This window comes from Pteropus vampyrus, unplaced genomic scaffold, assembly GCF_000151845.1.
Source record: "Pteropus vampyrus isolate Shadow unplaced genomic scaffold, Pvam_2.0 Scaffold24, whole genome shotgun sequence".
NCBI classification, from domain to species: Eukaryota; Metazoa; Chordata; class Mammalia; order Chiroptera; family Pteropodidae; genus Pteropus; species Pteropus vampyrus.
This window is the reverse complement of record NW_011888805.1, coordinates 5019128-5037594: the sequence shown is the minus strand read 5'-3', so window position 1 is coordinate 5037594 and position 18467 is coordinate 5019128. Positions and strand designations below refer to the sequence as shown.

At 38.2% G+C, this 18467-nt stretch overlaps 1 protein-coding gene across 1 annotated transcript; it reads right to left on the bottom strand.

The window, feature by feature from the left end:
- Positions 1-414: 414 nt before the first annotated feature.
- On the bottom strand, positions 415-17823 carry FUCA2 (alpha-L-fucosidase 2). The gene is made up of 7 exons (XM_011356129.2): positions 17369-17823; positions 14292-14479; positions 10716-11055; positions 9208-9418; positions 8787-8977; positions 2963-3071; positions 415-1672 (listed from the first exon to the last, which is right to left on the bottom strand). Exons 1-7 carry the CDS (start codon positions 17611-17613, stop codon positions 1532-1534), a joined length of 1425 nt encoding a protein of 474 aa, XP_011354431.1. The 5' UTR covers positions 17614-17823; the 3' UTR covers positions 415-1531.
- Positions 17824-18467: the final 644 nt, after the last annotated feature.

The following is an 18467-nucleotide window of genomic DNA, read 5'->3' as shown; positions in this document are numbered from 1 at the left end:
TGAAAAGATTTCCTAATTTTCAATTAAGTTTTCAACTTTAGTTTGCTTGGAGGCAAATATAAGAAGCAAATTTATTAAATTAAATTGGACCTCAAATTAGCCCACCTACAAAAATAGGCCACACCTCTAATCCCATAACCCTTCTTGACCCCACCAAAAAACCTGGATGACTACATACTAAAATATCGATAGTGCTGATCTGAACAGTGATTTTACCTTTGGGCATTTCTGTATGTTTTAAAATATCTATGCTGAATATACATCAGTTTTATTATCAAAAGGGAAAAAAAGACAGTTTTTTAATAAAAATAATTATAGTAAGCATTGGAAATATATAGTAAGCCAAATTTATTTTAAACCTATCATTTGTATTAGTCTGCTCAGGCTGCCATAATAAACTACTGACTGGGTGGCTTAAACAAAAGTACTTTATTTTCTCACATTTCTAGAGGCTGAAAGATGAAGGTGCCATTGGGTTTGGTTTCTCTTGAGGCCTCTCTCCCTGGCTTATAAATGGCCTGTCTTCTTACTGTGTCTTTACACGGTCTTTCCTCTGTGTGCTTGCATCGCTGGTCTCTTCCTCATCTCATAAGGGCACTAGTCATATTGGATTAGGGCCCCTACCCTTATGATTTCATTTAACCTTAGTTATTTCTTTAAAGGCTCTGTCTCCAAATATAGCTGCACTGGAGGTTAGGGCTTCAACATGAATTTAGCAAGAGACACAATTCAGTCCTTAACAACACTAATTCCTAGCTACTCAAACAAAAATTTCCACCTCTGAATCACAGCTGGAATTAAATTCAATGTGAAGAGACTTCAATAGCAAACATAGGGAAAGGAGAAAATTGCCTCTACCCTTCTAGGTTCTTCCTACTGGTCTAATCAAAATGACATAAGACAGATAAACAATTGAAGATAATCAAATTTAATTACATGCATATATGTGGGAATCCCACATACATGAGCAAGTTCAGAGGCCCCACATATATGAGAGGTTCAGAGGCAGAAAGTTAAAATGAGATACACGTGGCATTCTGAGCTAAGTTTGAGGTAAGGTGCCTTGGTGCTTCATAGAGGAGGAAGATCATTCATAGGATAAGAAAATCAGATGTTCCGTAATTAGAACTTTGCCCTGCCCTGTAGATAAGTCCTAAAAAGTTACTTCTGGTGATAAGTCTTATTATGGCCCCAAATTTAAATTCTTTACGGAAGAGATAAAATTTCTCATGAGCTTGCAGAGTTTCGATTGCCTTCTGCTCAAAATAATTCACATGCTGAAGTGGCACATCTTGCTGAGGCCTGTTCTAAACCCCTTCACAGATTGCACTGGAGAGTTAAAACAATTACATGGGTAATTTAGGTGGAAAAAAAATGGAGAGTAAGAGGAGAAAAGAGGCTGCATTGCCTAAATAATTACTTGACTTTTCTTGGCCCATTTTACATTTGCTTTCTCCATATGCGACAATTATAGAAACCTGATATTTTCTAGTCTTAGATGTAACTTCAGAATGAACCACTCTCCTGCACATTAGATCACATTAGTTAATGCTAGAGCCCAGCCCCATTTACAGGGCATCTGATGAAAGGTTAGATGTGGCAGTTTCACCATAATGCCATTTTGCTTCAAAGAGATCCATTTAAGTGGCTGTCCATGTCCCAGTAGTTTAACCTGAAATTAAAAACATACACACAAATGTCTCCAAATGTATCTCTTTGACTCATCTACTTTATTGAGGAATGGTTGATATTTCTTAAACAAGCATTGTAGACAGAAGATTCATTTTTTACTTTTATCTAGTAGTTCACAAGCTGTTTTAATAACCCTCGATTAAAGAGTGCATACGTCTGTCTTATGCCTTTATTCTTGTTCCTATATTCTCAAATAAAAATGCGCAGGAGTTGGAGAAGAAGAACTGTGAAGGCTGACTGAAGTGTCAGAGTAGGGAAAATGCTGAAGAGTAGGGAAAATGACTCTGGAACTAAACTGCCCAAATTAAGTTTTCACACAGAATGTTTGGAGAAAGGCTCCTCTCCCTTATCCAGCCAGATTTCCTCCTCAAATTTTCCAGTAACCCACTAATCGACCATACATAACTGTGACCAGTTATTACTATAATTGTTTTATATCCTTAGTCTTATACTAAGTGAATTTAAAAAGTAGTTTTCTACATAACTACAGTTATTTTGAACCAGAAAACTTTGCTTGTCATGTAGAGCATATAAAAGCAAAACCCATGAACTTTTAAATAACAGTATTAATGAAGGCCAAAGAGAACATTGATAAAATAAAAAGATAATGTCATACACAGGCCACTAAACTGTAATTAAACATCAGATTTGAACTCCGTCTTCTTTTCTGCCTGATCAACCACAGGAGTTAGAAATGAAATATGAAAAAATGATGCAAGGAGAAACATGGACAACTCACCTCTAAGGAACTTGTTGATTTCTTAAAAATAAACTGCGAAATATATCCCCCTAATATTTAATACCAGCGAAATATATCCCCCTAATATTTAATACCAACCTCAATACCAGACCTAGTGGTTACAACTGTTATATTAACCTTTAACTTTCTCAAAAATTTGTATGAACTTGACATAGGAGGGCCATAACATATTACTTTTATTCAGAGGAATAACAATTCCAGTTTTATGAAAAGCATTATTTCAGATGCATACAGTGAACCTGAACAACATAGAATAATTGTGAAGAATATTTTACACTGATATGCACGGAGATAATGTAGCTGCTTTATAAGTCATTTTTGGGGGAGATGAAAGAAAATTTTTACAGGTGTTGGCCAAACATCATCATCGATGAAGTTCATTTTAAAATTACTCTTATGATTAATAAGAGGAACATATATAAGGCTCTCTGTAAAGTTAAAAGCTACGTTTTGATCAGGATATCCTAGTCAACAATTTAAAGGGACAGTGAAGACAAAATTCCCTCTTACCTCTGTTAACCCCAGAGTAGCTTTGGGTTGGCCAAGAATCAGCTGTCCAGATATGGGCCATTTGAGAAACATGGCATAGACCAAATTTTCTTTACGTTTGGTTGTATACCTGTTATTAAAGGAGGAAAAGGCATAGTAATATTTCTCATTATTTTTGGGTCAGGTCTGGAATTATTTACAGAGATACTTCGTTTGGTAAATATTTACCAGGTCTTCATTAATGGAGGGAAGGGAAAATAGCCCAATGGTAATGTAAAAAGCACCCAAAGGGTATTGATACCAATTCCATTGTGTGTGGACAGGTCCCTATATCACAAAAAAAATTCTCAGACACCATCTGGGGATCATACAACTTAACTCAATTCTGACACTGTCTACCTGGAGATAGTGTCAGATTCCACAGATTAAGGGCTCAGTCTTAGAGGACTCTCTGTTTCCCCCAACTTCAGACACCAAGCACAAGTCCAAGTTGACATCTGGGCATCTGACCCCAACAGGTTATAGATGGGAGGTTCCAATGACCCCCTCCTTGGGTTCAATTAATCTGTTAAAGCGACTCACAGAAATCAAGAACCATTTTACTACTGGATTATTGGTCTGTTATAAAAAGGTACAACCCAGGGACAGCCAGATGGAAGAGATGTACAGGGCAAAGCATGGGGAAAGGGAAGGCGTTTTCATGCCCTCTCCAGCACACTACTCTAAGCACCTCCACCAACCTGGAAGGAAACTCTCTAAACCCTGTCCTTTCGGATTTCTATGGAGACCTCATTTCACAGGTATGATTGATTAAATCACCGGCCAATGACGATTGATTAAAACTCCAGCCTCCGCCCTCTCTGGAGATCTGTGGTAGGACTTAAAGTTTCAAACCTCTAAAGGATTAGGTCTCCTGGCGACCATCCCCCATCCTATGGTGCCTCAAAAGTCGTCTCATTAGCATAACAAAAGAACCCTTTATAGCTCTCATCGCTTGGGAAATTCTAAGAGTTCTAGGAACTCTGCGCCAGAAACACATTTCTTGTTGTAAATAACAATATCACAGCACCTTCTTCCCCCATTTCCCCAGTACCAAAAAGTTCTTAGAACAAAGATTTTTCTACTATTGCTCTTCATTGTTAAGGGTGGAAAATTTTCAAGTGAGCAAACTAGCTAAGTCAGCTACAGGGAAGAAATATCTTTAGATATCAGAAGTTGTCCTACTTGCTTGTGTGTGGTTTAGGAAGTGTATTGTATAAAATATGTAGATGGCCAATGTCTGCTTCTGTAATCCATTTACTTGTTAATTAAGGGTGTTGTTCTGGGCAAAGATATGCTAAAAGCCAACTTCCACTTTTGTAATCTGCTTGCTTGTTCAGGAGACCACCAGGATATGGTCTTGAGCTTTATCAGCTGCCTGCTCTGAAAGCTCGGGGCTGATCTCCTCTAGCCCTGCGTGGTAGAGAGTCAGTCGCCAGCCGGCTAATAAAGGCTCATAATTAATCTCAATTGGCTCCGTGGGTCTCAGAATTGTTTGCGCCATAACATTCATCGGACTGTTCTCATAGAATTGGAAATAGGCAGGGTAGGTGAGTGAAGAGGGGAAGATGCAAGAGCAGATGGCTTTCCACCCTTAATTCAAATCTCCATGTTCCTTTATTCAACTGATGCATATGTGTCAGTGCTGGGCCAAGTTTTGTGGTTGGTGTTAGAAAACCACGTGCTTGAGTTCTTGTTCTTATGGAACTTAGACTAGAGTGAGGAAGACATTAAATAATCCCACAAATAATATAAAAGCCTGAGTTTCTGTAAGTACTATGAAAGAAAAGGAAATTGAAAAATTATAACACAGGGATTTTTTTAGATTACATCATCAGCAAGAAGCCTCTCCAAGAAAGTGACATGTAATCTGAGACTTAAAGAATGAATGAGAAAAAAATGGAAAAAGTAAAAAGAGTACAGTCTAGATAAAGAAAACAGAAATTGTTCATTTTTTCACTCAATTATTCAACAAAGTTATTGAAATCTTTTAGAACTGGAGACATAGCATTGAAAACATCTCTGTCCTCACAGAGCTAACACTGTAGTGGGGAAAATTAGAATGAGCAAATGAATGCATGTCAGGTGATGATTAAGTGCTATGGAGAAAACTGAAGGCAAATAAGGATAGAGCATGCTCGGCTGGAAAGGAGGGATCTGGGGTAGTATTTTAAATAGTCAGGGAATAGTCCGGGAAGACTTCTGTGAGGAGGTGGCATTGAGGAAACCTAAAGAACATGAGGGACAGCATGTGGGTAGCTAGAGAAAGAGACCAGCAAGCAGAGAACTCCCAGTGCAAGAGTGCGCACGGCCTGCCGAAACTACAGCAGGGAGAGCAGAGCGGCTGAAGGAGAGAAAGTGAGGGGTGGCCCAGCAGCAGACAAGAGCACAGCGACAGCAAGGAGCCAGTTTTTATAGGACCTGATAAGCCTCTCTGACTGGAAGCCATTGGTGGAATTTGAGCATGGTGGTGACATCGCCTGATTTATTATTTAAAAAGTTCTGTGGCAAATAAAGGGATAAGGATGGAAACGTCAGTCAAGGGGCTACTGAAGTCATCTAGAGAAAAGACAATGGAGACTAAAAGGAAAGTTGCCACACAGAGGATAAGTGGTCAGATGTGGATATTTCAAAAATAGAGGTTATGATATTTGCTGATGGATTGGCTGTGGGATATAAAAGGGAAGTTAAGGACACCAGTTTTTGGCCTGACAACCACCTAAAAGGATGAAGCTGCCATTAACAGGATGGGAAAGATGGTAGGTGGAAGTAATATCAAGCACAATTTTAAAATTAGGACATATGTTTTAGATTTAACAGGTTTAAGATCCTTATACTTCCAAGTGGAGATGTTGACTAGAAAGTTGAATTTAGGAGTCTGGAGTTCAAGAAAAGAAGTCTGCATTGTAGAGGTCATCAGTAAAGCATTGAATGCCATTAAAATGGGTGGTATCCCTTTGAGGAATTAAAATAAATAGAGAATAGAAGTCCAAGGCCTAAGCCTCAAGGCACTTCACGATTCAGAGATTGGGAACTTGACGTGGAACCAGCAAAGGAAACTAAGAAGGAGCAGCCCACAGGCAAATGAAGACAAGGAGAGACAACAATCAACGGAGACAAATGCTGCCATAAGCTCAGAAAAGAGAGTCTGGGAGCCGCCCCTGGATCTGGCAAGGAAGAGGTGATTGTGGGCCTCAATAACCGTGGCATCGCGCAGTCATAGGCAGAGCCTGACCAGAGTGAGTCCGAGAGAAGCAAGAAATTGGAAATATCAAGTAAAAAGAATTAACATGTTTTATTATAAAGGAAATGAGAGAAATGGGAAGGTAGCATCCAAGTAGGATCGAAAGAGTACATTTTTAAGATGAAAGAAATATTTGTATAGCGTTAAGAAAGTATCTAATAAAGAGGGAAAATTGAAGATGAGAAGCGAATGGGGGAGAATCACTGAAACAGCATCCTTGAGTGGAAAATATGTGATGAGATCCAGTTCACAAGGGTTGGCCTTAAAGCCAAAAATGAAGTTATTTGAGAGTGTGTGTGTGTGTGTGTGTGTGTGTGTGTGTGTGTGTGTGTGTGTGTGTGTGTGTAGCTGCCAAGGGACCAGTATGGAATAAGTAGAGCTGAATTTAATCAAAGTTGAGATTTTAATGAGTATGAAAGAGAGAGAGAAAGTTAAGGAATTGAGGGAATATGCAATGGAAGTACCAGCTATATAATCTGACCTGGATAAGGGGAAAAAAAAAAAGAATTTGAGAGAGTAAGACATGAAGGACAGATAAAACATGATAGGATCAAAGATGGTATAATCAATGGATTACAGAACACTTTAGAAGCTGAAATGCTGCGTGGAGTGAGCTGAAATATAAGAGGTTAGACAGTAGAATGCTTCAAATTGAGGTCACAGAAGGAGTACAATTACTGGTAGGTGGTTCAGGTCTGAGGTATGACCAAAAGAAGGGGTAGCAAGAGTAGAATGAACAAGCTCCCTGGAAGAGAAAAGATACAGGACTGAGGGCCAGCAAATTAGAACAGATATTAAAAATCAATAAGAATTCTGTATAGTAGATCTGGAGTCACTGACAGTGAACCAGGGCTAAAATCTGGAAGGATTTTAGGAATAGATCCTGGAGTCTATTGTGGATGAAAAAGGGTTCTATGGAAAGTAACCTCACAAGATGATTGGATCATAAATTCCTAACTGGGCAGGTCATGGTGGGCAGTCACACCCTAGACATATAATTTTTTTAGTTAAAGGTTTACTTTTGCCTTAAGCAAGACCTGTCCAGTGCTTTAGTGCATCTAGGTTAACACACCTTTGAAATAAACTCAACCACCCTACAGAGCACATGATCTTGTTAACTGTCCTGTAATCCAATCCCCACCTTGCTTTCTCCCACCTCCATGTAGTCTTCCTTCTATTCCCTCAATTTCAAATCCATAAAAGCTGCAAAACTGTCCTCCAGAGCACTTAAGATCTTGCTTCCTGGCAACTGTCATCAGTTTTGGCTGAAATAAACTCATAAAAATTCTCTACAGTTTTGGACGTTTCTTATGATGACACTGTGGATGCCTGCTGCAAGGAAGGGAAGCATAAACAATGACACCAAGGGTGAAAGCTCTTAACAGTGAGGAGAGAGCAGGGGCATCTGAGGTCTGTGATGCTGGCAGGAGCCAGACACAGGGGTTTGGGGGCCTTGTTAAATATCTTGGCTTTTATCTTTACTTAGTAAAAGAAAAACTAATGGAATATTGGTTAATAATTGTGAAGTCCCAGGTTCGACACTGTCACAGTCAAATATAAGCACAGAAAAAAATTCCAAAACCAAATTTAACTAACCTCTGTAAAATGAAGGATCGGTACTGAGTTCTCATTATGGCTTCTCCCAGGCCCAACATTCTAAAACTACCATTACTTTATTTTCTTCAGTGAGAAATAATTTTTTAAGTCATAAGTCAAATGAGATCAAAGAACGTTTAGTCTAATCTTTTGATTTATATTTGATTAGGCTATACTCACTTTAGTAGCTACGCAAGGTGAATTTTTAGAGCTTCGCTCATACTACTCTTATTTATATATATGTTAAGACTCCACATCAGAAAGTAGCATATATGCAGAGTCTGATTCATGACATTGGCACATGGAAACTTCCAGAGCTCAGAGAGAAGTTTGAGACAGAGCTTTTAAAGAATACCATAAAAAGAAAAATTAGCAAGTAAAGATAATTAATTTTAAAGAAACTTCAGGTTTAGATTTATTTGAATAATATATGAACATGTTACAGTTTTTTTAATCAATTAAAATAATGTTATTTGGGCTGATTTTTAATATTTTTCTGCAAAAGTTAGTATTTACTTAAATGACTAAATAGAAGTCTCTCTTTTGGATTAACCACTCAGTGTTTTTCACTTTTCTGGATTGCTTATAATTTTTATAAGAGCTGACTACTTTTCACTGTAATTTATCCACCATTAGGAGATATCTAGAGATGATTTAAGCTCAATTTGCTAAACAGTTAGTATTCAAAAACATGCTAATTTCTTCTCCTTCCTTCTCTTTATAGTAAATAAAGTCTAAGAAGTGTTTTGTGTAGATAAGCATTTATCCAATTTCCTTTTTTAGCCTACTTCTCTCTCTCTCTCTCTCTCTCTCTCTCTCTCTCTCTCTCTCTCTCTTTATATATATATATATATATATATATATATATATATATATATATATATATATATGTATGTATGTATGTATTTGGAGAAATTCTAAATGCCTTCCTCTATCAAATAGTACTTGGTAAGAAGAATAACATACCATACATCTGGGGTGACGGTGTCATTCTGGGATCTCCAAGTGTTCGTTTCATAAATGGCTTCTCCATTGACTTTTAGCCAGGCCCCCATTTGCCTTAATCGTTCCTCGAAAATTGGAGAAATGATGCCATCGTGTGTGGGCCCAATATTCATCAAAAGATTTCCTCCACATGAAACAGTTTGTACTAGTTGCTAAAAAATTAAGAATATAGTTCTTAGATAAAATAATTCCTTTGTCAATGTGTTAATATGTTACAGACTTAGACATGGATATATAGTTACTACCTAGGAGAACAAACATGGAAGACAGAAGAATGTCCTGTCTTTATAGGCCATTGAGCCTTACAAATTATAAAAAATTAATTCACACACCCACTCTATTAAGAATATTACCATAATAGTTATCAGACATTTTATTGTACCTTCACCAGTTCTTCAATTGTAAGATAGTCAGAGATTCCAGCATTCCTCCTATAGCCCCAGGAAAACTTGTCTATTGTCATGCAGTTTTCCCATTTATGTGGCAAAAGATATCCTGGGTTATAACGATCACTGCAGGTATAGTAGCCACCATGTTTACAGATGCTACCAGCTCCCCATCGGTCATTGGTGACTACTGTGTTCCCAACTGGGCTGAAATGAAAAGTAAACTTTTTATAAACAAAAAGTAAAGTTGTTTTTTTTTTTGCACAAAAGGAAATGTCACAGAAAAGAGATCTGACTGAAATCCACTCCTGAAAATTCACCATAGCCTAATATAACACAAAGTCTGTGGCTTTGAATTCAAATAGACCTGGGTGGAATCCAATCCTGTCTCTGTCATTTTCTAAGCTTTTTACGTAAGTCCTCCAAATTATCAACTACTTCATCTATTATTAGAACAGAAATAACATATAAAACACCTAGTCCCGTCCCCAGCACATACAGCACTTATAAAAATATCGCACTATTATCTGAAGCTCCCTCCATATTGTGGATGATATAGCCAACACTGAATTTACAGTCAAGACTTTCTTCTCACCTGTGACTGAACTATCTTATATACATTCTAGCCTTTCTCTTTCTTACAATTGTGCCTAGTATTGAAAATTCTCAGGAAAGTCAACTGTGGCATGAAATAAGTCCACAACTTTGTTTATCATAGCGGGTGGTGCCTCCTGCATCTCTGTACTTAGAGGGGACAGTTCTGATTCACAAATTTAAGTGGATGGCTCCCAATCTTTCCAGTTGGAAGGAGTACCTGGAGAAATGCTATTTTAAATATCAAGAGCTCTCTAGAATATTTGTATGTGCACCCTTTGTGGGCCTAGAGAATACATGCAGAACACTCCCTGACTTCATAACACAATACCAAGTACCTTCTAGTTATGAATATAAATTTGTTCCATATAATTTATACCTCATAGAGGAGTTCAGTCGGAACTGCCTGTTCTAATGGGGCAAGCCAGAACATGCTAGAAAGCAATAGGAAATAGGAAGAGGTGAGAATGCTGACGATTAAGAAAATAAAGGAGACAGACAAGGAGGACATTGGGCAGCAAAGATTATCAAAAGGGTAAGAGGATAAAAAGAAGAAGCAATTAGAGGAATTGAAAAGCACAGAATCAGAAAGTCATGAGTAAACAAGCGTTGTCCCAGAACAGGAGATGAAGATGGGGACCCACAAAATTAATGTCTTCAAAATTCTGGATTCCTTGATTTTTAGTCTGATTTCAAAATCAGACTATTGAGTTGTATTTGACTTCTGATTTGTAATTCTTGATTACCTTGAGTAAATACCGGCATATTCAATAAGCATTATTTATAATGATTTCTTCCCTTATACCACACATGGACATGAAAAGAAGTATTTCAAGAAGCAAAAGAATGAAATGGTATACATGTATTAGGCACGTTAAGGTCACTATAACAACTCTAACAGCATACATGCCTTTCATTGTACAGCCAAGCTAAGAAACCTGTGCTGTTCCAGTAGGAGTCTGGCGCCCCTCCATCGCCATCTGACCACAGGACCTCGGGCCGGTACTTGTTCACCAACTCGTAGAGCTCAGGTAACATCTTAAAAACTGGAAATTGTCGCTTCTGGAATGAGCTAGATTCATCGTCGAGGAAGAACGGATGAAACCACTCGAAAAGCGAATAGTACAGTCCAAAACGCAGGGAGGTCTTCTTCCTAATAGCTACCTCAAGTTCCTTAACGAGATCCCTCTTTGGACCCTCATCCACAGCATTCCAGTTCCACGAGTACTTGGAACCCCACAAGGTGAAGCCTGTACAATTATATTAAAAACTTATGTAAGCATATAGATTTTATTTTAGTAAATTTCTACCTGTACAAATGCCAAAAAGAAATTCGATCATGCACATGACATGTAAATAACTGCTTCTACCAACAACTGTTTTATGGCAATTTTTTTATAGTATGTATTCTGCTTTTATATGAGAATTTAAACAAGGTAGAACCGAAGTTTTAAATTTTATTTAATTTTATATTAGTTTCAGGCGTACGACGGCATAATGATTAGGCATTTATGTAATTTACGAAGTGATCCCCTAATTAGTGTAGTACCCACCTGGCACTACTCATAGTCATTACAGTATTGTTGACTATATTCCCTATGCTGTACTCTACGTCCCCATAACTATTTCATGACTACCAATTTGTATTTCTTCATCCCTTCACCATTTCCAGCCAGCCTCCCTTTGGGCAATCACCACTGTTTGTTCTCGGTATCTAGAGTCTGTTTTCATTTTGTGTGTTCATTTACTTTGTTCCTTAGATTCCGCATATAAGTGAAATCATATGCCGAGGTTTTTCAAAGTAACTCTCAGGGTACCCATAGGTCTGTATAGTCTGATCTATCTTCTGTATTTTCCTTCTTAGAATATAAGCTCCTTGACGAAACAGCATCATATCTGCTTGTTCTCTGCTATACCCCTCGCCAATTGCTAACACTGGGTCTAAAACAAAATCAGCAGTCAACATTAGCAAATTACAGCTATGATTAAAGTATATTCCCTGGTTTTAAGATTATTTATTTTATTGTATGTGATTCTTAGATGTAAATTTCCGTTAAGCTCATTATTATGCAGAAACCCCTATTCCTCAGTAGTTCTGCATTTTAAAATACAATACCCATCATTTGTAATCTCCTCTTACTCTAAAGTCATAGACTTTGATATTGCTCTTTAAATTACCTAAAAGTGAATTATCTACCAACTAATGGGTAAGAAAAATAACATCTACCATTAAACAAGCACTTTGAAATAATTCATATTTAAAAGGAATTTGCATTTAGATTGCTAGTTGTTTTATATAAAAATATTAGAAGCAATATATAAAATGAAATACTTAAGAAATCATGTAAAGCCTCAAAATTTTTAGTTAATGCCTAGGAAAATAGGTACATTGTTATTATCCCACTGAAATCTAAAAGAATCTCTGAGAATAGACATAATACAAGGTGCTTTTGGTGAAACATTTTACTCCTGTAAATTAGGACAAGTGTAAGATGAACACACTCTTTAGATTCTTTTTTAAGAAGCTTTTTTTTTTTTTTGACCTTTAAGGTGAGATTTAATGTACATTTAGAGCCTTTAAAAGAGCTCACGCTTGTTCCAACGATGTTTGTGGTAAGCTTCAAAGCAGTGTAGATATTTAAAGTCTTATTCAAAATGTTTCAATTTGACAGGCCCTAATGTCCAGCAGGGCTAAAACCACATGGGTCTTCAGTTCAGTATCACCACTTGAAGCTTGCACAGCAGTCTTCCTGCTCAGCCAAGCTCAGCAGGGTCTTTTCCATAAGCAATGGAAACATCTGACAACATGGGTCCTAGAAAGTTTATAAATGTGAGCTTCATCATCTATCCTCACAGTGTGATTAAGAACTGTTTTGTTTTGTTTCTCAGTTAGCTCACTATATAATACTTCGTGCCATACAGTTTGGCACAAGTTCCTAGAGCAAGAAATCAACATGTTCACAAGCAAATACACTTCATAAATATTCATCTAAGCAGGAGAAACATATTAGGAGGAAATTATTAAGCCACTAGAATGTGGCCAAAGGGGAAAATGTTCTAAGATAATTACAGATTTGTGGTTTTGGTTCTTCTTTCTTATTCTCCTCCCCACTCTTAAAAACAGTGAGGCAAAATTTCTTATTCCAAGGCAAAGATGGTCATACAGAGGAAATTGTGAAATGACTTAATATGAAGTTAAGACAATAATAGTTTCTTGACATTTCTTTGATCTTATAAATACTGTAATGGTAATGGGTGGAAACAATTCTATTGACGTAGGACCACAGTGATGGCTAACTCTGTCTGTCAACTACACTGGGCCACAGGGTGACCAGATATTTAGTTAAACATTATTCCATGAGGGTATTTCTGCATGAGTGAATCATTTGAGTAGGTCGACTGAGTAAAGCAGCTTGCCCTCCTCAGTGCGGTGGGCCTTGTCCAATCTGTTGAAGGCCTAAATAGAATAAAAAGCCGAGTAAGAAAGAATTCTTTCTCTCTCCCTGTCCTCGAACTGAGTCATTGATCTTCTCCTATCTTTGGACTCAGACTTGGCTAGAACTTACGGCATCTACTTTCCTGCTTCTCAGGCCTTTAGATTCAGACTGGAACTATACCAGAGCTCTCCTGGGTCTTGACTTCTTGGCCTCCATGAGTCAGTTTCTTGTAATAAATCTCTTTATATCTATTCTACTTTCTGTGGGTTCTGTTTCTCTGGAGACCCTTGACTAATACTTTCCTTTCAGATATTCCTTTCAGATATTCTTCCCCCATCTCTGATATTTCTGGGCACAATTACAGTTCCGGGGTCCTTTTCCTTTCAGTGGATCTGTGTCACTTTCATCACTAGCAAATTTTCCACCATTGGGCCATCTAAGAGTTGGCCAAAAGCACAGCCATGTGTGTTGGTAATGATGCAAGACTGCAATGGCATAACCCCCATGGTGCCTTCCCAGAATGCATTACAGATGTGGAATGAAAGTTAAGGAAGGAGTCTACGGCCAGGCCACCCTGAACGTGCTCGATCTCGTCTGATCCCGGAAGCTAAGCAGAGTCGATCCTGGTTAGCACTTGGATGGGAGACCACCTAGGACTACCAGATGCTATAGGCATTAAAAAAAAAGAGAGAGAGAGTTAAGGAAAGAGTGCAATTCCAATTATATATTTTGACCGGCAACCCACATCCCACTTCAAACAACTTTAATCAAATTTTGAAAACATTGTTAAATATGCATACGGCAAAATGTGATCATTTTTTAATTTTTTTCTCTGTTGTGTGGAGGGTATGATTTCCTGCATCCCTAATGCTTCTTAATTGGGGGAACATGTTGTCCCTTAAATTATAAGCAAATATCAGTAATCACATAAGATTACTCCTAAGAGAAAACTCAGATTTCATGTGAATGACCTCTCTTTAGTTTCTTCTTCCAAAAATACTACTTTATATTTAATAACCACTGTCAGTGGTCATAGATGTTGCATTTACCTTCGTGATGTTTGGAAGTTAAGACAATGTATTTGGCACCAGAAGCCTGAAAAATATCTGCCCACTGGCTTGCATTAAAAAACTTTGTTGAAAATAGTGGTCCAAAATCTTCATATGTGAAATCAGGAGGGTAATTATCTTTCATAAAGTTCACAAACGTTTGTATCTTTTCCTTTTGCCAATACCACCTAAGGGGAGGAACAGAACAGCACGTAAAGAGCATACATAGAAACATTTGAAATACTTGTACCAGATCCCTTTACTAATTCCCCCTCACTCAAATATTACCCAGACCCTTTCTTATTTCCCCATTCATCTGACTTTACTTCAAGGAAAGCTTATGTAAACCCAAACTCCTCTCGTTTCCATCTATCCCTCTGTGAAATCTACTCAGCTCATAAACAAGAACATTCTAGACAACCCAGCCATCCATTTGCTATTGATTCTCCACTTTTGGATTGTAGCATGTAGTATGTATCTTTGTAACATAAGTGAAGAAGGCTTCAAAAGGAAGATTATGTGTCTAAAACATAATACGGATCTATTATATTCACTAGCACAGAATCAATGTGGGAGGATGCAACAGTAAAATTTAGAAGATGCTGTTATTTTAATATATTGACTCAACCTTCAAGGATTACTATTATATGTATTTATTCTGCACAATGGGGCCTACATTCCTAAGCAAGGCTTCATGAGGAAAACTGCACCAGAAAACATAATTATACATTTTAGATAAACATAGCAGTAACTATTCTCAAGAAAAAAAGTCACAAGCCACATCTCTGGCCCATCTACTTTTTCTGCCACTCCTTTCGTAAGAATATTTCTACAGGACGAACAGACTCATAATCAACACTACATCTCCAAAGATGATCAGGTTATTTCTGCTGAGACTTCATTAAAGATATATGTCACAGACACTACTGTTTGTTTGCTCAAAAGTCAGATTCGTAATTTTCCAGCTTCCACTGCAGCTTCGACATAGACACTTGAGCCATGTTGGCCAATGAAATTTAAGGGAAAGTCAATTTAGGAGATTCTGGGAATGGTTTCCTCTCTAATAAGAAGGAAAAACAACCTTCCTGCTTTTAGACAAGGTTGTATGAAGTGATGCCTGGCTGTCATGTGACCATGAAGGAACAAGTCAACAGACTGAGGATGAAAGAAAGAACCTGTCTTTGATTTCATCAATGAGCCAACTACCTCTAAATGTCTCCTTGTGTATGATAACAAGCCTGTTATTACGCATTTTATTTGGGTTTTCTAGACCTTGAAGTGGAAGTATTTGAATTGACCCATGACACCTTTTTACCTTATAAGTTGAACTACAGAAGAGAAACTGGGAGTCAGAAAGTTGAACAAAGTTAAGAGATTTATCCTATTTTTCTCTTAGCATAGTCTAATTTGAACCTACATTTTCTATATTGTCTAGAGCCACTTCTCAAATTTCATACTAATAGACATGAAAAAGGGCACCTCAACAGTCCATCATTTATATTTGGTTTTAAATTACCATTAAGGATAGTCAGATATACTCATCACTACTGTTGACTGCCCACCAGTCAAATTGGAATGGGGAGCAGAGGTTTAGAAAGCACACAGAGAGAAACCATAAATGTTATATAAACTTCCGCAAGGTTAATGTACTTCCAGACCTTTATTTTGTTTTGTTTAAGAAATATCTTTATCGTTCTAGGTCACAACAAACAACCTTGTGTTCATTTGTAGAAAGTGAAAAGTTAACAATTGCAAAGAATAAAATTTCTCGAAACTAGCTGTTTTGGGCAGAACACTAGTCTCAATTAACAAACGTCAAATCCTCTTCCAGCATCAAATGTATATTTACTTATTCTTCATGGCTGAACAAAATGATAACTTAAAATATGTATTATGTTTAATAAAATAAGAAAAACTGTTAATTTATGTACCTAGCTAACCTGAAACATTTCAAAAATACCCCCAAAATGCCTTAGGGCACAAAACTTGCAAAGAAAGATTTATAACATCCTGAAGTAAATACGTTTGGTAAAACATGGTGTAAGAAGAAAGTCCCTTGTTTTACAACAAATTGATTTCAAAAGAGTAGACGAATAGTACTCCATAGCTTACACGACTGGCCTAATTTAATAATACTTACTGGTTGTAGAAAGTTAATCTGTAGAAAATGTTACAAAGTATACTAAGTATACTCTATATTGTATCTACTATATATAGTATATGTTAAATTTGATGTACACTACATAATATGTAAAGTAGATTTTAATAAACTCATTTTTATTTTACTTAGGAATATATATATGCACACACATATACACAACACATATATTTGATTACATTTCTATCTTGAGGAATTTAATACCTGAAATATTTAATTAGGAAAGGTATCTGAAACACTTCATAGTTGTAAGAGATTACATGCATATTTTTATATAGGTCTCAAGGTAAAATCTAAGGAGTAATTTGTGCAGCATCGTCCATATAGTCTATTAATAATTAAGGTTTTTTAAATTAAGGTAACATTCTAGAACCTTTTTAAAAATTTTTTTAGAGGCACCCATGGTAATAGTTTGACATTAGAGCGCCAGTTTACACCCAAATGAACAGATATTTCACATACTCATGAATTTGTTTAACCACACAAAATTGGCAGGTAGCTGATAGAACATCGAGTCTCAGTATCAAGGGACAGTTTAGGCCCAAGCTTCACTGCCCATCATTTAACTCTACACAAGTTGATTAATTTCTGCTCGTTTAACCAGTCGATGATTATACTGTAGTATGAAAACTACAACTTGATAAGTGCAACTATCCAGAGGCTAAGAAGCCAGGGCCGGCCACATTAAGTGTCTGAAAACAGCAGTCACATAGGAAAAAGTCAGTGCTCATCCAGGACGAAGCGCTTATACACTAAATGATACGTTTAACCCTGGAAATTCTAAACGCGGTTAAAACAGTGGGAGACGAAACTGACAAGGAAGCAAAACAACCAGGCCAAGGCGGTGGGCTGAGACTTGGCTGGAGGCCGGGACACAAAAGCAGGGTCAGAGAATGAATACAGAGGGAGGTGCACTCACCAGAACCATTCGCTCCCGAAACTGGGCACGGAGAACACGCCCCAGTGGATAAAGATACCGAACTTAGCCTGGTCGAACCAAGCGGGCAGCTGCCTGGCGTCCAGGGACTCCCAGGTGGGGTCGAAGCGCTTGGCGCCGCGGGCAGAATATTGCAGCGGCTGCAGCAGCAACAGCAGCAGCAGCAGCAGCGGCGGCAGCGGCGACGGCGGCGGGAGAGGGACTCCCCGCAGCTCTGGGGGCAGCATGTCCCGCGCCGTCCTCCGTCCCTCGGCCCGCTCGCGTCCTTCCGCGTCTCTGCTTAAGTTCGCTCCGCCACTGTCACCTGACCAAGCTGTCTAGGAGAAAGACACCCTCCCCCACTGGAATGGGAGTAGCGCCGGAGCAGAATGTCCCCAGGAGGGCTGCAGGGCTCCGTTGCATCTCGGGAGGAGGCCAGTGCCATCCCTATGGCTGCTTAGCTAAGGCTCCCGGTCACTCTACCAGTTTTGAAGGGAAAATGAATCTGGTTCAGGGACCTATGAGAACGCCTCTCTCCTCCAACTGCACGACTGTTACAAAAATATCAGGAGAGGGCAGGGCAACCCATGGACCTGAAAGACCAAGGCAGAAACCTCGAGCGAGTCATCCTGTCTCTTCTAGGTTAAAAGCACCGAAAACAACCCAGATCATTCTCAGCTTCTGGTTGCCTGAGTCTGTATCAGGTGAAATTCCAAGAGTTTCCAATTCAGGTTGGGCCCCAGAGCTTACATTTTTAACCAAGTCCTAGTTGCTGCTGTTCCTGGTCCAGGCAGCAAACTAAGAGAATTATTGCATTAGAAACCAAGGTGATCTAAGAGGAGTGAAACCAATAAGATGAATATTTAAGAAATCTCCAGGCTTGGGAAAAGAAGCCAAAACATTGGAATGATTATCAAGGGACATCATCAAAGCTCATGTCTCCCCCTCTTATGGTTTCAGAGTAAATCCAGGATCCCCAGCCCTTCGGCTCCTACAAAACCCTCTCTCATTCTTCAATGGGCCAGTTCAAATGTCACCTCCTCCCACCTTTCTGTCACCATCTTCTAAGTTCTTCCTTTGTGTTCCTATTAACATCTTCGTC